This window comes from Canis lupus, chromosome 16, assembly GCF_048164855.1.
Source record: "Canis lupus baileyi chromosome 16, mCanLup2.hap1, whole genome shotgun sequence".
In the NCBI taxonomy this organism is placed as follows: domain Eukaryota; kingdom Metazoa; phylum Chordata; class Mammalia; order Carnivora; family Canidae; genus Canis; species Canis lupus.
Genome location: NC_132853.1, coordinates 17252809 through 17278616, shown reverse-complemented (window position 1 = coordinate 17278616; position 25808 = coordinate 17252809). Strand labels below are relative to the sequence as shown.

Below are 25808 nucleotides of genomic sequence, written 5' to 3'. Positions count from 1 at the left end.
TCATGGACTGGAAGAATTAATGTTATTAAAATGTCCATACCACTCAAAGCAATCTACAGATTCAACACAATCTCTATCAAAACACCAATGGCAATTTTTCATAGAACTAGAACAAGTAATCCTAAAATCTGTATGGAACCACAAAAGGCTCTGAATAACCAAAGCAATCTTGAGAAAGAACAAAGCTGAGGTATAACATTCCATGAATTCAAACTATACGACAAAGTAATCAAAACAGTAATGATACTGACATAAAAACAGACATATATTTCAATGGAACAGAATAGAGTCTAGAAATAAACCCACAATTAGAAAATTAATCTTTGACAAAAGAGGTAAGAATATGCAATAGAAAAAAGACCATCTCTTTCATAAATAGTATTGGGAAAACTGGACAGTTTACATGCAAAAGAATGAAACTGGACCAATTTTTACACCATAAACAAAAATAAACTTAAAGTGGACTGAATACCTAAATGTGAGACCTGAAAACTTAAAACTCCTGGAAGAAAACAGAGGCAGTATGCTTTTGGACATTGGTCTGAGCAACATTTTTTGTATCTGTCTCCTCAGGGCAACAAAAGCAAAAATAAACAAATGGGACTGCATCAAACCGAAAAGTTTTTGCACAGGGAAAGAAATCATCAACAAAATGAAACGCAACTTACTGAATGGGAGAAGATATTTGAAAATGACGTAATCAATACGCGGTTAATATCCTATTTATATAGATGACTAGACATTTTTCCAAAGACACATAGATGGCCAACAAACGTAAGAAAAGACACTCAACATCACTCATCATCAGGGAAATTGCAAATCAATCACGGATATCAACTCACACCTGTCAGAATGGCTAATATCCAAAAGACAAGAAATAACAAGTATCGGTGAGGATGTGGAGAAAAAGGACTTGTGCAGTGTTGGTGGGAATGCAAAATGGTGTAGCTACTATGGAAAGTAGTATGGAGGTTCCTTAAAAAATTTAAAAAAATAGAACTACCATATGATCCAGCAATTCCACTTCTGAGTATTTATCTGAAAAAAACAAAAACACAAATTCGAAAAGATATATGCATCCCTATGTTCAGCACAAGAAACAGAGTTAATAATATTTCAACAACTTGAATGGTGACAGTACAGTATGGTGTTCCTCCCTACGAGGAACTCAATATATATATGTATATACTATATTTTGTTCATCCATTTATCTGCCAGGGGACACTACCCCTATATCCCCCACTCCCACAATCCCTTCCCTCTGGCAACCAACAGATTGTTTCCTGTATCTATGAGTATTTCTGTTCTGTTGTTTGCTCATTTTGTTTTTTAGATTCCACATATAAGTGAAATTATACAGTATTTCTCTAACTTATTTTACTTAGCACAATACTCTCTAGTTCCATCCATGTCACAAAAAGGCAAGATTTAATTCTTCTTTTTTTTAAGATTTATTTATTCATGAGAGACACACAGAAAGAGGCAGAGACATAAGCAGAGGAAGAAGCAGGCTCCCTGCGAGGAACCCAACGTGGGACTTGATCCTGGACCACAGGATCATGCCCTGAGCCGAAGACAGATGCTCAACCACTGAGCCACCCAGGCATCCAGATTTCATTCTTTTTTATGGCTAAGTAATAGTTCACATATTCTACTGTATTTGTTTGTATGTATACTTATATCCATACCACATCTTCTTTACCCAGTCATCTATTGATGGACACCGAGGTTGCTTCCATTATCTTGGCTATTCTAAATAATGCTACAGCAGACATAGGGATGTATATATCTTTTTATTTTTTTATTTATTTATTTTTAATTTTTTTATTTATTTATGGTAGTCACAGAGAGAGAAAGAGAGAGAGAGAGAGAGAGAGGCAGAGACATAGGCAGAGGGAGAAGCAGGCTCGCTCCATGCAAGGGGAGCCCGATGTGGGATTCAATCCCGGGTCTCCAGGATCGCGCCCTGGGCCAAAGGCAGGCGCTAAACCACTGCGCCACCCAGGGATCCCTGTATATATCTTTTTAAATTTGTGTTTTTGTTTCCTGCAACAACTATTCACCTTAAAAAAGATGTCTTGGGATTTCAAAAATTTATTTCAGTGGTATACTTCTTTTGTTGATTTTTATTTATTGTCTTATAATTTTATTAGTTAACTCATGTAAGATAGTTGTTTATAAGTCAAATGATTAAATATTGGATGCCGTATGGTGTAGTTTCATACTCATCTTCCTGGTTGTTCACAACTAATCAAAGTGGGTCATCACAATCAACAAAGCAATGAGTTCATAAACATGCACAAGGAAAACTGGTATTGAATGTCGTCCATTTATCTTTTTACCAAAAAGTTAATAATATACAATCTGATTTTTAGTTCTGTGATATTATGTTTTTATGTTTATCTTTTGAGAAAGACAAAGTATTGCTAGAATTGTCATAAAATGGGTACATTGTTTATGTACCCATTAAACAATAACTCTTCATTCTCCTCTTCCCCCAGCCCCTGGCAATCAATACTCTACTTTCTATCTCTGAGAATATGACTACTTACTGTATGTATCTGGTATAAGTGGAAACATACAATATTATTTGGTGACTGGTTTATTTTACTTAGCATCATATCCTCAGGGTTTACCCATGTTGTAACATGTGTCAGAATTTCCTTCCTTTTTAAGGCTGAGTAATATTCCATTATATGTATATACTATATTTTGTTCATCCATTTATCTGCCAGTGGACACTTGGATTGCTTCCGTCTTTTGGCTATTGTGAATAATGTGCAATGAACATGGGTGTACAAATTTCTCAAAACCCTGCTTTTGACTCTTATGGGTATATACCCAGAAGTGGAATTGCTAGATCATAAATATTTTGGCTTTTTGAGGACCTGTTATATTGTACCATTTTACATTCTCACCAACAGTGCACATGGGTTTCAATTTCTCCACATCCTCAACAATACTTGTTATTTTCTGTTTTTTTGGATAGTAGCCATCCGGATGCATGTGGTGATATATCTCATCTTAGTTTTGATTTGCATTTCCCTAATGATTAGTGATACTGATACTGAACATCTTTTCGTGTACTTATTGGTCATTTGTATATCTTCTTTGGAGGAATGTTCTTTACCCATTTTTTAATCGAGTTGTTCAAAGGTTAATTTTATGTGTCAATTTTGCTGGGCCACAAATTTCTGGGCCCAGAAATTTGGTTAAACATTATTCTAGGGTGTCTCTGAGGGTATTTGTGGATGAAATTAACAGCTGAATCAGTAGACTGAGTAAAACAGATGGCCCTCTCTAATGTAGGTGGGCTTCACCATTCCATTGAAGGCCTAAATAGAACAAAAGGCTGAGCAGGAAAGAATCTGCTCCCTCTGCTTGTCTTTGAGCTATGATATCAGGCTTTTCCTGATCAGACTCAGGTTCAGACTGGAAGTTATGCCATCAGCTCTCCAGGGTCTCCAACTTGTAGATATTGGGGACTTCCCAGCCTCCATAATTGTGAACAAATTCCTTATACTAAATCTGTCTATCTATTTCCTATTCTTTTTCTCTGGAAAACCTTAATACAGATTTTGGTACTGAGAAGTGGGGTGCTGCTATAATGAATACTTAAAAATGTGGAAGTGGCTTTGGAATTGAGTAATGGCTAGAGGCTGGAAGAATTCTGAGGTGCATGCTAGAAAATGATAAGATTGTCATGAAGGGAGTGTTAATAGATTGTGGTGAAAGTTCAGAAAGAAAAGAGAAGGGCTGGAGAAAAAGCCCTTTATCTTCTTAAAGAATATATCAAATCATGAACAGAATGTTGGTAGAAATATGGGCAGTAAGTCCATTCTGATGAGGTCTCAGATGGAAATGAGGAACATGTTACTGGATAAGGGAGAAAAGGCAATACTTGTTATAAAGTAGCAAAGAACTTAGCTGAATTGTGTTCATGTTCTAGTGTCTTATGAAAAGTATAACTTGTGAGTGAGGAAATTAGATATTTAGCTCAGGAGATTTTTAAGCAAAGCACTGAAGGAACGGCTTACTTCCTCCAAACTGCCCATAGTAAAATATGAGAAGAAAGAAACGAAGTAGTTGTTAAGCAAAAAGAAAACAGAACTTAGAGACTTGCAAAGTTCTCTGTCTATATTGTAAAAAATGAGAAAGCATGTTCAGAAGAGAACACTAATGGTGTGGTGATTAAGCTGGGTAGAAACCATGGACCTCTCCACAGAAACTAGGAATAGAGATGGGATTTATACCAGCCAGCTGAGACTGAAGGAAGCAAAGAAAACAAGACAGAATGAAGGGAAGCTGTGAACATACATTATCCTTCAAGAAAAGGGAAGAAGGACCCAAAGGCGATTCAGAGATCATCAGGACTGCTACTCCAGCTAAAAATCCAGAGTGCAAAGCTGCCTTTACATTGGTTCTGCTGCCTAGCAGAGTGCCAGGTGGATGGGCCCTTGCAGAACACCAGATGGGTGGCACTTCAAGGGAGCCAAAGGTGCAGGACTGCTCTGCTGAGCCTTGGGGATGACACAACTCTAGGGAGTCAACTGCCCTAGGGGGTCCCCAGTGTAGAATATCAAACCAAAGAGCATTTTTCTTGAGCCTTAAGATCTAATGGAATTTACCTTGCTAAGTTTTGGATTAACTTGGGGCCTGTCACATCTTCTTTCTTTCCTTTTCGGAATGGGAATGTCTTCCTAAGCTCATCTTACCACTGTGTTTTGAAATACATAGTTTACCTGGTTTCATAGTTCATAGCTGGAGAAAAACTTTGCCTCTAATCTCACCCATATCTGATTTAGATGAAATATATTTTTTAAAGATTTTGTAAAGATTGTATTCCCTGAGCAGGGAATCTGATACGGGACTTGATCCCAGGACTCTCGGATCATGACCTGAGCTGAAGGCAGATGCTTAACTGAATGAGCCACCCAGGTGTCCCATATTTAGATGAGATATTTAGATGAGACTTTGGACTTCAGACTTTGGAGTTGATGCTAAAATGAGTTAAGACTTTTGGGGTTGCTGGAATGGATTTTTTTTTTATGTGAAAGGGGCATGAATTTTTTGGGGGGGCAAGATAGAATGTACTGAAGTGAATATTTGTGTGTTTCTTCAATGCATAAGTTGAAGCTCTAACCCCCAATGTGATGGTATTTAGAAATGAGAGCCTTTGGAAGGAATTTAGGGTTAGATGATGTCACAATGATGCCATGGGGCTCCCATGACAGGATTACTGTCCACATAAGAGTAAGAGACCAGAGTACCCTCTCTCACATAGCTATATGAGGATACAGCTGTTGAAAGAAGACAGCTGTTGAAAGTCAGAAAGCAAGCTCTTACCAGGAACCAAATCTGCCAGCACCTTGATCTTGGATTTCCCTGCGTCCAGAATTGTAAGAAATAATCCTTTTGTTTAAGCCTCTCAGTCTATGGAATTCTGTTATAGGAGCCAGAGCTGAATAAGACAGGTTGTTCTTTTGTTGTTGTTGTGGTTGAGTTGTAAGAGTTCTTTATATATTCTGGATATTGTCCCCTTATCAGTTATATGGTTTGTAAAAATTTTGATGCAGACTAATTTATTTTTGTTGCCTGTGAACATTGGTTTTTAAAGACTTCATAGTTTGGGGTAATGATATTAAATGATTACTTTTAACTTACGACTTTCCCAATAAGTAGCATTTGGTTAAGATAAGAGATAATTAGTGCAACTTTTTATTACCTGGAACCGGCATTAGTTTTAATAATATGCTGTTTACTATTTAATTCTCTACTACAAACCACAATTGAACCTGCAAACTGAAAAGATGAATTCAGGCATGCTCAACGAAATGATGCTAACTTAGTGCTGGTTTATTCTGTGATAAGTGATGGAGAATGCCAAAATAATCTGTAGTAGTTAAGCACACAAAAAAACCAACCTCTTCTATACCATCTAGATACAAAGGGCATTCAACTGGCACTTAAGATGAGTTTTTTTGCTTTGAGTCAGACTAAAGTAATTAGATTTAGAAATAGCCTGGGAAATATGCTGAATGTAAGAAATTACAGCAGGTAAGTAAATTTTGATTTTTTTAAAAAATATTTTATTTATTCATAGAGACACACACACACAGAGAGAGAGAGAGAGAGAGAGAGAGAGACAAGCAGGCTCCATGCAGGGAGCCCGACGTGGGACTCGATCCCAGGTCTCCAGGATCACGCCCTGGACTGAAGGCGGCACTAAACCATTGAGCCACCCGGGCTGCCCAAATTTTGATTTTTTAAAAGAGATTTTGTTTATTTATTCATGAGCGACACACACAGAGAGAAGCAGAGACACAGGCAGAGGGAGAAGGCTCCATGCAGGGAGCCCGACGTGGGACTGGATCCTGGGTCTCCAGGATCAGGCCCTTGGCTGAAGGCGGCACTAAACCGCTAAGCCACCCAGGCAGCCCTGTAAATTTTGATTTTTAAAAATGTGGGTGCTTCCAGGTTTTTCTTCATTTCTTCTTTGAATAAATAATCCTTTTCTTGTAAATAGAAGAAGTTTACAAATCTCCTCTGCTCGTCATATTAATGATTTATTGTTGACAACTTTAAAAACAGTGGTCTTTATGGTTTAACAATTCAGGATTGTGAATGAGAGTAAACTTGCATTGCCTCATTGTTATGTAATTTTTGGAACAACAATTAACCCAACAGATGCCAAGCCAACACATAAATCTTGAAATTAACCCAAAGATCTTTACATTTGGCCTACTAGAAAATTTAGAATCTTTTGGAATCCTTTTTTCACTCTAATGGGAATAAGGTTGTGATACCTCTGGTAATCATTCAGCTAAAATTTTTTCTGGTTTCTATCTCTTAGCCCTATGCAAAAGAATGACACTTCACTGTCAGATCATCCCCAGGAGATAGTGAGAAATTAAGCTTCAAGCCTAATTTTTAAAAAAATATTTAATTTATTTATTTATGAGAGACAGAGAGAGAGAGAGAGAGAGAGGCAGAGACATAGGCAGAGGCAGAAGCAGGCTCCCTATAGGGAGCCTGATGTGGGACTCAATCCCAGGACCCAGGGGATCATGACATGAGCCAAAGGCAGACATTCTACCACTGAGCCACCCAGGTGCCCCCAAGCCTAATTTTTCATGCTAACCAAGACAGGAAAAATACTGTCAATAAGTCTCAGTTACTGATGAAAAGGAACTATTTTTATATAAACTTGTAGTTTACAAGGATGGTATACAGCAACAAGGACTTGGTAATCAATTCATCATTAAGGGAACATTCCCTTTAATCAGGTTCCCCACATTGAGCATGCTTAGTGTATACTGCCTCTGTATTATTCAGAATGGCTCATGTGATTGAGTTCAAAGGATACAAGTTTGGTAGTATTTAAATGACCATCTTGAACTTACCAGGACTGTTCTTAGGGAATAAAGCTGATTTATAAAACCACTTAAAAAAACAAAACTTAAGAAGATAACAAAAATATTATTATATACTTCCTAAATATCTCTCATAATCTTTTTGTTTTACTGGCAGCAGGTATTGGTACCCTTTTAACAACATTCCTACTACTCTTTGAGTATTCATTTTATTTGAAGGACTGGGTAAGTAACTCAGTATATCCTTTGTATTTAGGAAGTGAAATATTGACCAATCTGTAAGAATTTAAATATCTATCAAAATGAATAATAAACCTAAGTACAAAACTGAAGGCTGAAATTTTCCTAATAGGTAATGAAAAATTACTTTTTATTTAATTAATTATTTTTTAAAAAAACCTTTTTCTTACTCAAGAGTCTCCAGACTTGGGTAAAATTTGGGCCAATACTGGCATATCTGCACTTTCTTAAAGCAATCTACCATTTTATGTATGTATGTGGATACGTATAATTGACATACAACATTATATTAGTTTCATGTGTACAACATAATGCAATCTACCATTTCAAATCTTTGAGTCAATAACTGGATTCTTAAAGCAATCCCATTTAGAGAGACCAATTAAGGATCTTGGAAAACCAGAATAAGCTAATCTAACAAGACTAGGAAAGAATTAGAGAAAAAACATTAACTACAGAAATGCTACAGAATGTAATACACAAACATACCTCCGGGGCTGTGACCGGCATTCCTCCTCCCCACTGTCTGCCTCCTGCATAGACAAGAAAATGATAAAAAAATAATTTAAAACCTGAGGTCTCATACCATAATACCAACAATGCAATTTTACTAAGCTTTACATGTAGGACTATCTCATTCATCTTGTGCACTTGAACAAATTCTCTCCATAAATAGCAACTTCAACACAGAAGGTTGATATGTATCAGTAGAATTTATTTTTGGAAGAAATTTCAACAATAGTCTACAAACAAATTTCACTGATAACAAAATGCTAACAGTTAAAGCATTACCTCTAAAAACAACTAAAGATGTTATGCCACTTTACGCTACTTCAAATTCAAAATGAGTGGGCATTCTGATTACCGCCAACAAATCTCATTCAGATGATCTATTAAAAATTTTGATCCCCAAAGAACCTAAACAATGAGCAGCACTTCACAAAGTGCTCATGATCAAATCATGAACAGTATTTAGCACTTCACAAAGTGCTCATGATCTAATCATGAACAGTTAACCTCAACACAATGGCTACTACTTATTGAGTGTTTATAATGTGCCAGGCTCCTTGCTCAATGCTTTAAGTACAGTGTCCTACTTATAAATTCAGAAGGCTGAGGGGTGCCTGGGTGGTTCAGTTGGCTAAGTCTTGGTTTCTTTCTCTTTTGTGTGTGTGTGTGGTTTTTTTGTTTTTGTTTTTGAATAGTCTTCCTGTCTTCCTTCCTTCCTTCCTTCCTTCCTTCCTTCCTTCCTCCCTCCCTCCCTCCCTCCCTCCCTCCCTCCCTCCCTCCCTCCTTTCTTTCTTTCTTTCTTTCTTTCTTTCTTTCTTTCTTTCTTTCTTTCTTTCTTTCTTTCTTTCTTTCTTTCTTTCTTTCTTTCTTTCTTTCTTTCTTTCTTTCTTTCTTTCTTTCTTTCTTTCTTTCTTTCTTTCTTTCTTTCTTTCTTTCTTTCTTTCTTTCTTTCTTTCTTTCTTCTTTCTTTAGATTTTTATTTTATCCCTGACTCTTGGCTTCTACTCAGGTGATGATCTCGGGGTTGTGGGATGGAGCACTGTATTGGGCTGCACACTCAGTGCGGAATCTGCTTGGGATTCTCTCTCCCTCTCCTTGTCCCTGCTGCCCTGTTTGCTAGCACACACACTCTTTCAAACAAACAAACAAATAAATAAATAAATAAATAAATAAAATCTTTTTAGAATTCAGAAGGCTGATGGTACTATATTTCTCACTGATTCTTTTTTTTTTAATTTCTCACTGATTCTAATACATACAAACAGCTTAGGATAAATATCTTCAGTCAATAAAAAAAGGCACTGAATCATAGTTTAATTGCAATATCTATTTTTTCTTAGTGGTACATAAAATAATTGAGGGTGTTATGGCAATTAGATCCAGTGAAATATGGATTTTACAGATGAAGAAACTGAAATTCACAAAGAGGAAATACATAAGTTTCCCAAGGAAACTCATGTGGTGAAGCTAGAATTAAAAATGACAAAATACTGCCTCCCCATGCATTAAAAAAGCATATCATTTACTCCTCCCTGGCCTAGGTTAGAACTTTTAAGTTATTACACAGATTTTTATGTACATAAGAATGCTGACATAAAGAAAAAGTAAGAAAAGATGTCAGAATTAATAATACTAAAGTGCTAAGTTTTTCTTTGAGTTTGCTCCCTGACATTTTATATTTGCTTTTTGGTCACTTTTTCTCTATTTGGCAAACATAAAAACTGGAGGACAAAAATAATTTCAAACAGTATGTATACTGTCTGCCACTGAGAGCCACCTACATTTTCATGTTTATGGAACTATCCCCATTCATCTCTGTATCATTCTGTCTCCATCCCTGGTCAGCTACTATTACTTAAAATTCTACAACATTTATTCCCATTTTATTTTTATTATTTTAAAAAAGATTTTATTTATTTATTCATGAGAGACACACAGAGAGAGGCAGAGACATAGGCAGAGGGAGAAGCAGGCTCCCTGGGGGGTGCCTGATGTAGGACTTGATCCAGGACCCCAGGATCACAAACTGAGCCAAAGGCAGATGCTCAACCACTGAGCCACCCAGGTGCCCTATTTTCATTATTGATTTCAGGCATGCCTATTATTTCCCACAAAGGAAAGAATATAGCAAAGAATCTACCTACAGAGAGAACAAAAGTTAAATGTCATAGTGTGCTAAACTATTGCCTAAAGGTAGGTTTTAGGTTCAGAAGTATTCACCCTTTAAGGACTGAAGAGTGTTAAAAGGAAAATAACTGATTGTCCCTAGAGTCAATAGAATCTGGAAAGTTTGCAAGAAAGAAAATGAAAAGATTCAGATAAGCAAATGTAAATGTTAGATTTTGAGGCCCAAGGGAACTATTATATATAGAAATGATTTCCTGGAATCTTATTTAACAAATAGTGCTTCCTTACGATTACTACAATTAATGAGCTCAACTTCTGATGTATTCTCATATCTTTTAATTGTATAAAAACTATATAAAGGGTATATTTAAGATAAATATAAGTTATGAGGCACAGTAATACAATGAATACCTGTAAATACCTTTCTACTTAAGAGCTAGACTAGTACTGGGGCTCCTGGGTGGCTCAGTTAGTTGGGCATCTGACTCTTGGTTTTGGCTCAGGTCATGATATCAAGGTCCTGAGATCCAGCCCCTGTTGGGCTTTGTGCTCAGCATACAGTCTGCTTGATCATGACCTGAGCCAAAGCCAAGAGTCAGAGGCTTAACTGACTAAGCCACCCAGATGCCCTTTTTGTGTTGTTTTGGTGGAAATATGTTTTTGTTTCTCTTGGGTAATGGGACAGATGCACGCATAATTTTGTAGGAAATTACCAGGCCTTTTTCCAAAGTGCTTGTAACACTTTACACTTATCAACAATGTATGAAAGCTGCAATCACATTTAGCATTTTTCTTCTCCTATGGTTATTGTTTTCCATGTCCTCAGAAACTTTTGCTTACTCTTTAGTTACAAAAATACTTGATCATATATAAGGTCTATCTATGACCCATCCTGAAAAAATATTTGTATATGGTGTCAGGCAGGGGTGAGGGATGAGGTTCCTTTTTTTTCACATGGATACCTAGTTTTAAGTATCATTTGTTGAAGACTTTCCTTTCCCCATTGGATTACTTGGCCCCTTGTAAAAAATCAAATGATTGTATATGTGAGGTCTACTTTTGGGTTCTTAATTCTGTTCCATTGATCTATTTGTCAGTTTTTATGCCAGGCCCACACTATCTTGACTACTGGATTTTATAGTAAGTTTTGAAGGAAATATAAATCCTCTAACTTGATTCTTTTTCAAGATTTTGCTTTATCTTCTAGTAAGACTTTCTGCCTTGAAATCTACTTTATCTGATATTAATATAGCTGTTACACTTATTTATGCTCATGGTTTGCAAGACTTATTTTTCAATTTCTTTATATATTAAAGAATGTCTCTCTTTTTAGATTTTTATTTATTCATGAGAAACACATACACACAGAGGCAGAGACAGAGGCAGAGGCAGAGGGAGAAACAGGCTCCCCACAGGGAGCCCAATGTGGGACTCGAGCCCTGGACCCAGGATCATGTCCTGAGTTGAAGGCAGATGCTCAACGGCTGAGCCACCCAGGTATCCCTAAAGAATGTCTCTTATAAACAAACCATAACTGCATCTTGGGGTGTCTGGGTGGCATAGTCGGTTGGGTGTCTGACTCTTGGTTTCAGCTCAGGTCATGGTCTCAGGGTTGTGGGACTGAACTCCAAGTCCAACTCTGCATCTAACATGGAGTCTGCTTGAGAATCTCTCTCCCTCTTCCCCCGTACCCTTCCCCATTCTCTTTCTCTGAAATAAATAAATCTTTTTAAAAATATAGTTGTATTTTGCTTTATCTATTGTGACAATCTTTGCCTTTTAATTATAGTGTTTAGTTCATTAACATTTAATGTAATTTGATACAATTAGATTTGGATCTACAATGTTACTATTTATTTTCTATTTGTCACCTACATTTTCATTCCTCCTCTTCTGTCTTCTTTTGTATTATTTGAATATTTTTTAGAATTTCATTTAATTTATTGGTTCTACCTCTTTTCATTATTTTCTATTCCATTGTCTTTTTTTTAAATTATGGCTTATTCTTAAACAATATATCATTTAGTTTTGATTGTTTAAGAGCTTTAAAAATTGTATTATATATATGTGTGGTCTTGCCAATATGCTTTTTTAATACTAAGTATTAAAAGCTAACAAGATTAACCCACTTACTACATATAGCTATATTTCATTTTTACCAAGGTAAAAGACTGCATTATATGAATATAAATAACAAAGTTTATCCATTCTACTTGTATAGATTGTTCCCCATTTTTGGTGACATCAACCATGCCACTATAAATATTCTTGTACATGTCTTTTGGTCTATATGCATAAGAGTGTCAACACAGGATATATACTAAGCAATGGGATTGCAGGGTCACAGGGTAAACAAAGGTTAACATTTACAAGATAGTGCCAATTTATTTTCCAAAGTAGTTGTGCTGACTTACACTCCCACCAGGAAAGAGTGTTTTGGTTAATGTTAAATCCTAGCTACACTTGGAACCGTCATGTTTTTATTTTTTGCCAATCTAGTATTATATCTAACTATGGTCTCAATTTGCTTTGCCTTGGTTACTAATAAGTATGAACAACCATTTATGTTTATGGCCTATTACTAACTTCATGCTTTTTGCCTCATACCTAAAAGGAGCAGACCAAAGGAGGATAATTCAAATGATTTTCAGTTCTTTGATGGATTTTTTTCTTTTTTTAAAAAGATTTATTTATTTGAGAGAGAGTGTGTGCATGAGTAGGGGGAAGGGGCACGGGGAAAGGGATAGAGAGAATCTCAAGCAGATTCTCTGATGAGCACAGAGCCTTAGTTCTTGATGCTCAATCCCACAACCCTGAGATCATGACGTGAGCCAAAAATCGAGAGTCTGACACTTAACCAACGAGGCACCCTAGATTTTTTTTTTTTTTTTTTTTTTTTACCTGTGAGAATTGTGATGAAAGTATATGGAGAAGTAAAAAGCAAAAACATCCTTGATGCTTCCTTAGGAGGGCATACACAACAAAATCATTTATATCTACAGAGGTGAACAAACTAACATTTATTGAGCATCATTATGAGCCAAGTACTTTATTTTTTTTTTAATTTTTATTTATTTATGATAGTCACAGAGGGAGAGAGAGAGAGAGGCAGAGACACAGGCAGAGGGAGAAGCAGGCTCCATGCACCGGGAGCCCGACGTGGGATTTGATCCCAGGTCTCCAGGATCGCACCCTGGGCCAAAGGCAGGTGCCAAACCGCTGCGCCACCCAGGGATCCCCCAAGTACTTTATATGTTATTTACTAAGCACCATAATTAGACTTGTTCAATGACACAATGCCAATAAATGGTATAGTTAGGATTTGAACTCAGGTCTATCTTTCTGCTATAACCAGCTTCCTCTAAACTAAGAATCTGACTTTGATACCTATATCCAAAGATAGGGAGTAGGGAGGGAGCCACAAAAGAAAGCATTTCTTTTTTCATGGCTTATAATAAAATAATTGTCAACTTTCTTTTATGACTTCTACACTTTAAAATAGTGCCAAAGGAGGGAAAATTTCTTTGGCACACACAAAAGAGCAGGTCAGAGTAGTGCTTCTAATGCAAGATCCTCAACTTTTTTCTTTCTTTCTTAGATTAATATTACAATATTCAGGGCAATGAATGATTTGCTTTCCATTGCTATTACTTGGAAAAAGAGACTTAAAGAAAAAAACAACTTAGTATATATCAAGGTACTGTAGGCCTTAGAGTACAATGGATTCAAAAGGAATGAAGAAAATGCTCAATTATATTTCTTTCAGTAGAATCCATTGCCACAAAAGCAAAGATAAAACACTGCTTACTCAATAAGAATAATTCATACAGTTATCTTGAATGGTGGTATTTAAATGGTAACTAAAGGTAAAATTCTTACTATTCTATTCTAACAAGTGCATATGACAGATATAACCAACTACTCTGTCAAGTAACTTCACACCTTGTTAGGAAAAAAAAAAAAAAAAAAGCCAAAATAGTCAACCTGCTCAGAACATTAGAAAATACCAGGAGGAAAGTACAGAGATAGCTCTTAGTTTCTTCTTAGTGAATGGAATAATTTCTAATGTGTAAGGAAGAGATCTAATTAATTGAATGACTAAATATATGTTTGTTGGTTTTTTTTTATATTCCAGAGTCCTATTATTAAATAATTAGTTCTTGATGCTCCTAAGAAAAATTCAACCTATAAACAATATGGTATGAGATTTTAAATAGAATTTAATTTTAGGCTATTTTCAGGAACCATTAAGTATGAACTGAAAGATTAAAGCATTCTTATGAATCTATTACTACCTAGGCATAAAAGTAGGTTGCTAAATAAAAGATGTCTGGAAAAATGTAAGCACCCAGGTGATATTTGCTGATGAGTAGGCTGGGGAGAGGGAGATGCTGCTAGCCTTGAAATACACTGCACTAGACAGGTGTTGTTAAGCATGTACCTTCCCGAACCTTACTGTTTAAGATTCTTTATACTTTCTATATGCTTCAATCCAAGTGGACTCATTCATTATACTTCAAAGGTATCTATTAGCTTCCTTTGTCCACACTGTTTCATCAACATGGAAGGCCCCACTCCCCTCTCCTACATCCCTTCCCAGCTTTGAAAGATGGTTTCAAAAGCCTGAAGTTCATAACATTTTTAAAAATCATCTGATAAGCTGTCTGTCTCCCTCCAAACTTGTGACACCACCCAGTTCTGTTTCTGGGTTACCACTGGGAGCTGTTGCTGGGTGTCTTTTTTCTATAATCTTTAAAAATGTTATTAAGATGTGCTACTTAACTCACCCATTTGTGAAAATTTCAGAATTGCTATATTGTCTTTTCTATCATCAGAGATCCAACTCTTTGAGGCTACTTGGTTTTAAAAAGCAACAAGACTTACTGTGTTCTGAACTTGTTATAACTGACAAGCAGGCAATATGAAAACTTTACAAGGTTCTTAACTCTGGCTCCCTTTACAACTTTTTAATAACAATAATCTTTAGTCCTCATGCTTACCAATTTTTATTCCTTAGCTTTGAGGTGGGGCCAATGGTGTGTTGGGGCTGGTTAGTAGGCTCATGAGACCAAATTGTTAGATTTTTAGGAATGTTGTGACACTTACATTGGTAGCTTGAAATTGGCCATAGTGGGTATTTACTGGGGAAATCAGCAAATGCTACATACAAATCAGCCCCAGCCCAGAGAACAGGTTTTTAAACATTTACCTCTATACCATGAGGTATGTGGCACAAGAATCTGTAAATTTAAAAAGCTTCATAGATAACTAATAAGCAGTTAAAGATTGAAACCTTTCTCTTTAACATTTGGAAAAACATCAAAAAGCCCAGGATACACATAGCTACTACTTCCTCAAGGTAACTGTGCTAGGTACCAGGGAGATCAGTGATAATGGTAACTTAACTCTCCAAAAGGATCTATTGTCCCCCTTTCTAGACTATAAGGTCTGTAAGGGCAGGAATATGTTTGAATAGTGATAGTCATATGCTCAGTAGACATTAGATGAATTAATAAATACTGTACAAAGTATCATAACCTTGGTATCACAACTAGGTATCACAACCTAGTAAGTGGCAGAAGTAGGAATAAACCTTCAGCTAATTCCAATATATCATATGCGTCATCTCCATTAAATTACTGGTCATATCCTTGGTCTGTCAATCAAAGATGAGTGCTTAAAATGGGAAAGAAAGCAAGTAGCATCCATCATAAGGTAGTAAGACTATGGCTCTGTGCCATGTTTTCCTTCTCCATAATTTAAAGTCTTCTCATGGGGCACCTAGGCGGCTCAGTTGGTTAAGCATCTGCCTTTGGCTCAGTTCATGATCCCATGGTCCTGGGATCGAGCCCCACGTTGGGCTCCCTGCTCAGTGCAGAGCCTGTTTCTCCCTCTCCCCTACTCCCACTCATGCTCTTTCTCTTAAATAATAAATAAAATCTCTAAAAAAGTCTTTTCATGACTATAATTCATTTAAGCCACCCTGGGATGAATGCTATGCAGGTATGATTAGAGATTTACTTTTCTGCTGAAGAAACTAACTCATGAAAGTGTGAAGATTTAACCTAAGAGTAAGCAGTAGAGTCAAGATTCTGTCTGTTAAGGTCAAACCTTCTGCCAGAACAAGCTACCTCTCTTATATTAAAAGAATACTGTGGGGACACTGATAGGGGCCTGATCCTAAGGCCTTATCTTTGAGTTACTCCCTATCCAGATTCTGTTCCCTTCTACTCAAGTGAAATTCCACATCTCATTGTCCGACGACTTCGCCATTGGTCCATTTCCTTCTTTGTAGCCTAAGCCCTCAATATGGACATACAGTCTTATGTTTAGCCAGGACATAGTGGTATAACTGTACTAATTGTTTAAACATTGAAATACTTCTATACTAGAGGGCAAATAGTAGCTGTCTACTGCCTCAGAATGTTTCAAGATCCGACAACAATCAGGATGATGCCTGGACAGCAGAGGATTTCCAGGTCTTGCTCCTGCTTATTCTAAGTGGTTTTATAGCAATGCCAGACCAGTTGCTAAATATTCTGAGTATCATTTCTACCTACAGCAAATCTTTTCTGTTCTCTAAACTTAGATTTAAAATTCTTAGCTCTGTCTTAGCTTCACCCTAGAGATAATGCCTGTATGCCTCTTTCACCTATATCATCTGTTCTGTTTTGCTGTGTGTATTCTGCTAGCCACACTCCAATAAAGTTTTTATTTTATTTTTTTAAAAGATTTTATTTATTTATTCATGAAAGACTGAGAGAGGCAGAGATATAGAGGGAGAAGCAGGCTCCTTACAGGGAGCCCAATGTGGGACTCGATCCCTGGACGGGGATCACACCCTGAGCTGAAGGCAGATGTTCAACCACTGAGCCACCCATGCATCCCTGACTTTTGGTTTTAGTACCAGTCCTTTGCAACACATGATTATTACCATGCCTCCCCAAGGAATTTAAAAATAAAAAAGGCACTGATAACATCTGAAGGAGCTAAATAAAATCTGCTTATTGAAGTTTTTCTTCATATTAAACATTTGAATTGTTTGTGGATATAAAGAATTAGGATACAATTAACCAAAGGTACAACTTGAAACATTATTCAGAAATAAATCCACAAAAGACTCTGAAAAGCCAAAGATATCTTGAGAAAGAAGAACAAAGCTGGAGATATCACAGTCCCAGATTTTAAACTATACTACAAAGCTGTTGTAATCAAAGCAGTATACTACTGGCACAAAAACAGATACATAGACCACCGGAATAGAATTGAGAGCCCTGAAATAAACCCACTCTTATATGGTTAATGTGCTCCTACAACAAAGGAGGCAACAATATACAATGGGGAAAAGATAGCTTCTTCAATAACTGGTGTTGGGAAAACTGAAGGACTACATGCAGAAGAATGAAACCAGGCCTTTCTGTACCATACACAAAAATAAATTCAAAATGGATTAAAGACTTATTAAATATAAGCCTGAAACCATAAAACTCTTAAAGAAAATAGGCAGTAATAGTCTCTTGGACATCAATTTCAGAAATATTTTTCTGGATATGTCACCAAAGGCAAAAGAAACAAGCAAAAACAAACATTTGGGACTACATAAAACAAAAAGCTTTTGCACAGTAAAGGAAATCATCAAGAAAATGAAAAGGCAACCTTCTGAATGGAAGAAGATATTTGCAAATGATATAACCAATAAGGAGTTAATATCCAGAATATATATATATAACTCAGAGAACTCAACACCCTAAAATAATACCATTAAAAACTGGGCAAAGGACCTGAATAGACATTTTGCCAAAAAAGACTTAAAGGTAGCCAACAGATACATGATAAAATTCTCAACATCACTGATCATCAATCACTGATCATCCCAGAAATGCAAATCAAAACCTCAATGAGATCATAACCTCATACTAGTCAGAATGGCTAGTATCAAAAAGATAAGAAATAAATGTTAGTAAGGATGTGTAGAAAAGGGAACCTTCCTTGTGCACTGTTGGTAGGAATGTCAATTGATGTAACTACTCTGAAAACCAGTATCAAGGTTCCTCAAAATACTACAAATAGAAGTACTATATGATCCAGTAATCCCACTTCGGGGCACTTATCCAAAGAAACCAAAAATGCTTATTTGAAAAGATAAATGCAGCTCTATGTTTATTGCAATGTTATTTATAGTGGCCAAGATATGTAAGCAACCTAAGTGTCCATCAACTGACAAGCAGATAAAATATGATAAGATGCTTAAAGAAATGTAAGCATTTCGCCATTGTAAGAGCCTGTTTCTCCCTCTCCCCTACTCCCACTCATGCTCTTTCTCTTAAATAATAAATAAAATCTCTAAAAAAGTCTTTTCATGACTATAATTCATTTAAGCCACCCTGGGATGAATGCTATGCAGGTATGATTAGAGATTTACTTTTCTGCTGAAGAAACTAACTCATGAAAGAGTTAGTTGTAAGATGTAAGATGGAGTACTACTCAACTGTAAAAAAAGGAAATCTTGACATTTGCAGCAACATGGATGGACCTAGAGGGTATTTTGCTAAATAAAATAAGTCAGATGGAGAAAAATAAATACTGTATGATTTCACTTATATGAGGAACCTAGAAAATAAATAAGCAGCAACAACAACAACAACAAAAGAAAACAAAAAGAGAAATACATTAATATATAGAGAGAAGGGATCCCTGGGTGGCGCAGCAGTTTAGCACCTGCCTTTGGCCCAGGGCGCGATCCTGGAGACCCGGGATCGAATCCCATGTCGGCCTCCCGGTGCATGGAGCCTGCTTCTCCCTCTGCCTATGTCTCTGCCTCTCTCTCTCTCTCTGTGACTATCATAAATAAATAATAATAATAAAAAAAAATTTATATATAGAGAGAAAAACTAGAGGTTGCCAGAGGGAAGGAGGGGTGGGGTATAGGTGAAATAGATGAGGGAGATTAAGAAGTACAAACTTCTAGTTATAAAATAAGTTATGGGATGAAAAGTACTGCATAGGGAATATAGTCAATAATATTTTAATAACTTTGTAGGGTGCCAGATGGTAAGTACAGTTATCTGGTGAGCATTTCATAATATATATAATTGCAGAATCACTATGTTATATACCTGAAAGTAATATAATATCCCAACTATACTTCATAAAGCAATCAAGGAAACAAGCTGGGCAAAGAACACATGTAGAAGAGTAATAAAGGAACACTGATTACCTACCAAATACTACTAAGCAGCATAATTGTTTCAAATTTTCCAAAGTCATTTTCAAACCAAGTAGTTGATAAATATATGATCAAAAAGAAACGAGAATATTTAAGACATAGTGTACTGCTGGATGGCTCAGGGCGTGATCCCAGTATCTGGGATTGAGTCCTGGATAGGGCTCCCTGTGAGGAGCCTGCTTCTCCCTCTGCCTTTGTCTCTGCCTCGCTCTGTGTCTCTCATGAATAAATAAATAAATCTTAAAAAAAAAAAAAAAGACCTAGTGTGCTGCTAAGACTAGTTTGATTAGGGGGAAATGCATTGCTATTTTGTTTGTATTCATATTTAAATCTAGATAATTAGCTATTCAGCCATCAACAGGGGAAAAGACGGAATCAGGATATGGGATATCTTTGTCAAATAAATAATCAACATATTCATTAAAAGCTCCTAGAGTCCACAGGGGACAAAAAGAAGTTTTGAGACAGTATCATAGTCAAGGAGTTTATCTGGTCATTATATTTGAACGGTAGATACAAACAAGTACAGTGTAATTGCATGGCACAGGAAGTATAGTTCACTGAACTCAATTCAGAAGAGAGATCTCACCAATTCAGAAGAGAGATCTCACAATGGGTTACGGTATTCACAGGAACAGTGAGCTATGAGTCCAATCTTGACAGAAGAGTAAAATTTGAAGAGGCACAGAGACTGACAGGGCATTTGAGACATGAGCAAAAAGAAGGAAAATAGGGAATATATTTGGCACTGTTGGAGTGGTGGTGAGTGGATCTGCTGAGTTGAATGAAACATAGCACTTGCCCTGAGATGAGTTACAAAGTTGCAAAAGGCAGGGATCTAGGCCTGATCCCAAGGGGAAAGCTAGGGAAGGTATTTATCAGCATTTTAGAAAATTAAACAAAATTATAAATACGTTGCTTTGGTGGTAATGAACATTCTCTAAGGAAACAGAGGCTAAAATTTAGAAAGCCAATTAGGAAAAATGAGGTACTCTTCCTAAAGCCGGAGGACATTGTGCAATATAACCACAGATCTCCACTAGAGGGCAGACAAGTCAAAGCTTATTCTGTAGTTAAACTAGAGACACTGCATCCACAGAAAATACTGAGAGAAAACGTCATGTGTTCTTTAAAGACCTTTTTCAGTGCTTTCAACCTTGGACAGAGCCTTTAAATAGCATATAAATCTTTCACAGAATTGCTTTCTGTGGTATAAAATGCTTCTTAGTTGCAAAATAGACCAGTGGAAAAGTTATACATTAGGAACCTGGCTTAGCTGACAGGCACATGTGCTTATAAACATACCTGGAATGCCAAGAGCAGCACTCATTACTGGCTACCTTACCTCAGGCTTCCCCACCCATCTCAGGCACATCCTAAACACTACTCATACCAATGCCTAACAATGTGTATACTAGCTGGACCATGATTTCAATCTAGGTTCTCCTTTTGGTCAATGGAAGATGTGCTTGGTCTTAAGGACTCATCCCTTTAAAGTCAGAGTGAGGTGAGGTCACCAGATAGAGGTTCCTACATGTACATTTGATTCAGTAGGCTGAGGAGTTCATATGGGGGTGCTGGTGGGAGTCATAGGGTCTCACTAACATAGCATGAATATTAACGTCCAAATAAAGGGTTGAGAATGCCATCAAACTTTTTAGATGCTAAAGCTAGATTTTACAAAGTACATAAACACTTTTTCTGTTTTGATCTCTTGCAAAATGTCTGTCATTAAAGGTACAAGGGCAATAGTAGGTTGCCTTTCTGCCATTAGCTGGGAGTAGTTTTCTTCCACTCTTGATCAATGCTAGTATCACAAGTATTTTCTTGGCAACATTTAGTTTCTTAAAAACAACAACATGTGGGTTCAGATATTAGGTATTTCAACTGCAGGTAAAATTTGCTATACTAAGATTCTGGTAGTATCTTTAATAAGCCAGGCTACTGAGTATCTTAGATTTTGCTATACTGTTCCCTCTGCCTAAAATACATTTCATTTCCCTTTTGCTTGCCTACTTCTACTCAAGTATGGAAAACAGATCCTTCAACCAAGGTGTCCCATTTTCCATGTTGTAGATTCAGTCTTCAAATATTATTTACTATATATAATTTAAATAGAAAAATGTAGTAAAAATCCCTAGCACAAGAATATTCATAGCCATACCTATTGCAAATTTTCACATGGTCAATCATTTTAGAGACTTCCATAACAGAATTCTGATATAAGCAAAGATGAATGGTGCAATGTTCTCAATAACAGTTAGGAATCAGTCACCTAATCATCATCCTCTGCTTTTTGGCAATCTCTATCAAGAGCTTTAAAATTGGTTCCATTTTTGACCTTATAGTTTCATGTCTAGCAAAAACAAAACAGAAAAATCTTCAAAGATCTGTATACAAGGATACCAAATACAGACTATTCATAACAGCAAACAAGTCACCTTAATGTACAAAGACAAGAGTTGAGTAAATAAAGAAACTGCTAAAGAATAGAACTGTATTAAGCCATTAGTTTATATTGTCTATTTAAAAGAAGAACATGATCAGAAAGTGAGGATTACTGAAAAAAAAAGGGCAGGTTTCTTATGGGATGTGGGTTCTAAGTGATAACTTTCTTCTTTATGATCACTTATATTTTCTAAACTTTCTACAATGATCATGTATTATAATCAGAAAAAAACTTTTAAAATGTGGATTAAGGACATGGAAGAAATGTACAGATTCCTATTCTTTTTCTTTTCTTAATTAGATGTCTTCTGATATATTAGGTAGAAGATTACACATGTCCATCAAACCAATGTTTTAAAAGAGACAGAATTAATAATTTGGAAGATCAACCAGTAAAAGCCTCTATTGGCAAGTGGCTACTTGAGTAAATGACATGCTCTTTTGAACAGTGGCTTCTAAACCCCTGCTACAACTATGTGAATTCAACTCCAGTTCACAACTTTTCCTATTCAATGTTCTTTTTCTCTAGAGCCATGCTTTTTAAACTGGGATACAAGTACCCCAGGGTCATGCCTCAGTGTGGTAGGAATTACTGAAATCAAAGGTTGAGTATAAATCATACTCCCAGAGCATCAGTTTTACTTGATTGGATGTAATATTTTCTTTTCTTTCTTTTCTTTTTTTTTTAAGAGAGAGGAAGTGGGGAGGGCTGAGGGAAAGGGAGAAAGAGAATCTTAAACAGGCTCCACACCCAGAGCAGTGCCCACTGGGTTGGGGGTAGTGCTTAATCTTACAACCTGAGATCATGACCTGAGCCAAAACTCAAGAGTCCAACACTTAACTGATTGAGCCACCCAGATACCCCGATGGAAAGTAATATTTTTATGGCAACAGAGATACAGATATTTAATTTGAAATTTGAAGTAGACTATAATAATTCAAATAAATCTCAGGCTTATAATAGACTCCTTTAAACTCTGTATACCCAGACTGCCAGAGGTTTTCATTCATTCATTCATTCATTCATTTTAAAGATTTTATTTATTTATTCATGAGAGACAGACAGAGAGAGAGAGAGAGAGACAGAGACACAGGCAGAGGGAGAAGCAGGCCCCATGCAGGCAGCCTGATGTGGGACTCGATCCTGGGTCTCCAGGATTAGGCCCTGGGCTGAAGACAGCACTAAACCGCTGAGCCACGGGGGCTGCCCCAGAGGTTTTTTATTCACTACCCTCTGCTGTTAGAGACACTTCTGGTAGAAAGACATGACGAGTACTATAGAGGACTGCTGTGTGTAACTTTATTTATTTGTGTATTTATGTACATACATATGTATGTATGTATTTTTACATAGGTTCTATGCCCAAAGTGGGGCTTGAACCCACAGCCCTGTGATCAAGAGTCACATGTTTTATCAACTGAGCCAGCCAGGGACCCTTGCTGTGTGTGACTTTATTTTTTTTTATTTTTTATTTTTAAAGATTTTATTTATTTATTCATAGACACACACACAGAGACAGAGGCAGAGACACAGGCAGAGGGAGAAGCAGGCACCATGCAGAGAGCCCCACGTAGGACTAGATCCCAGGGTCTCCAGGATCAGGCCCTGGGCTGCAGGTGGCGCTAAACCGCTAAGCCACGGGGGCTGCCCCTGTGTGTGACTTTAAAATAAAGCTTGTGGGGCAGCCCGGGTGGCCCAGCGGTTTAGTGCTGCCTTCGGCCTGGGGTGTTATCCTGGAGACCAGGGATTGAGTCCCACATCGGGCTCCCTTCATGGAGCTTGCTTCTCCCTCTGCCTGTGTCTGCCTCTCTCTGTGTGTGTCTGTCATAAATTAAATAAATAAATAAATAAATAAATAAATAAATAAATAAATAAATAACGCTTGTGTCTAATATTGAACAATTAACATATAAGTTAAATTCTGGGGAGTATGGTCAGTTAATAAATATGAAGAGAAGATCAGATGCTTATGACCCTTATTCTAATTCCTTGATCTACCTCTAAGACTATAGGCTGGCCACTTAACTTTATTTGGTTCCATAAACAAGAGACTAAATAAAGAACAAAAGTGGTGAAAAAGTTGAGTACTTAACTCAAAGCCTTAAGGTTTTACTTGAGGTGAAGCAGAGGTACTGAAGTAAAGAAAAAAATATGAAATTATAAATTAGAATGTGACCTAATTCTTAATATAAGTTAGGCCTAGCTAAGGATCCTTGCTAACACACTGAACATCATAAGGAATCCAATTATTAATAGTCTTCCACAATTAAAACACCCCTGGCTTTATTAATGGAAATAAAGGACAGAGGAAAAAACTGGCAACTTATTGCAGGAAGCTTTTAATTACACTCAATCCCCATTAACTTTGACAACCCATCAACTCAACTACAACAAGAGCACCTCTCCCATTAATATAAGTCTAACTAGAACTGCATGAATACAAAAAACTGTTTAATAGAAAGGTAAAATCTTATGAGAGAGAACCATTCCGTCATTTGAATTTCTCCTCCAATTTGTTAAAAATCAGAATCATGTATTATTAATTTTTAGATTATCTAACCCACCTCAGAAACTTGTTAGCTACTCGTTGTTATGTGTCCATTGTTTTTCACTAAATACTTCCACAAAGTCTTCTCATTTTCTTCTCCAGCCTCACTTTTAACTTTCCATTTTGCACAAACCTCAAGAAATTCTCTCCTTAGTCTTTGAATTTTATACCTGGAGATAACTTTAGGAAATATTTATTCTCTAAACTCTGGGAAAATATTATTGATGCATCTATCAATCTCCTCACCAGTTATCAGTCTAAGACAGAAGAAACTGTTACAATCAACTTTTCAATACAATCCTTTTCTTCTTCCATCTGCAGGGAGTTTGGGAAATACCTCATCAGTGATGCTTTAGAATTCTGACAATCAAGACCAGTAACTACAGGAAGCCTGTGATGATATAATCAGATTAGTTTTCTAATTACCCTGTTGTCTATTAGTAATGTATTCTTTGATTTGGATTTTTTCCTCAAAACTGAATAGAACTGGGGAGGAAACAGGAGATTAAAAAGACAAAATTAAAAGGCAAGATGGATATACCTGATAGGAAGCCTCTTCCCCTATTTACAGATTCTAGTACAAAAAAGTTTAACTGAAAACATTTATCCCCATTGTCATCAGTTAGATATTTCTTGAGAAACTAGTACAGTCCCAATAGGGATTTGGCTGTATGTAAAAATTTTAAAAAAAAATCAATAAAAAGCACCAGCAATGCCATAAGAATGCAATTCCTGGAAGCAAAATATTTTGAAAAAGACATTCCCCAGACAGTATCCCGGTTAGTAAACATTTTGAAACAACTGCCAAGAAATATTTATTACTTCCCTAATTTCCTGGAAACATAACTTTCCTGATAAACAATGCCTTGAACATCTCGTGAAAAGAACAAATTCCAGGACTACTAAGTAAGTGTTGGTAAAATGAAATATTACACGCTCTATTTCATCAACTTGAATCTATGGAATAAAATAGTAGCTATAAAGTATACTGCAGAAAAAAAAAAACTCTCAAACTATCAAAGTAAATTGAGATAGCAGACAAAAATGCATTCACGCTGGGGCACCTGGGTAGCTCCAATAGTTGAGGGTCAGACTCTTGGTTTCAGCACAGGTCATGCATGATCTCATGGGTCATGAGATGAGCCCTGAGTTGGGCTTCACATTCAGCCAAAAGTCTGCTTGAAAATTCTTTTCCTCTGCCTCTCTCCCCACTCACATGTGCATGCATGCTCATTCTCTCTAGAATAAATAGATCTTTTTAAAAAATGTGTTTGTGCTATATTTTCTGTAAGATCTAAGAGATCAACAATGAGTAAAACTAGGCCTTAAAGAAAA

At 36.6% G+C, this 25808-nt stretch overlaps 1 protein-coding gene across 4 annotated transcripts in view; it reads right to left on the bottom strand.

Annotated features, from left to right (window-relative positions):
- Nucleotides 1-25808, bottom strand: part of SSH2 (slingshot protein phosphatase 2) — a 239208-nt gene that overhangs the window by 132338 nt on the left and 81062 nt on the right. For all 4 annotated transcript variants that reach the window (XR_012008569.1, XR_012008570.1, XM_072779192.1 and 1 more), the window contains one exon: nt 8103-8146. Coding sequence is in view for 2 of the 4 variants with exons in the window: in XM_072779192.1 (XP_072635293.1) it covers nt 8103-8146 (44 nt within the window). In the remaining 2 variants the exon portion in view is untranslated. The remainder of the gene's footprint in view (nt 1-8102; nt 8147-25808) is intronic.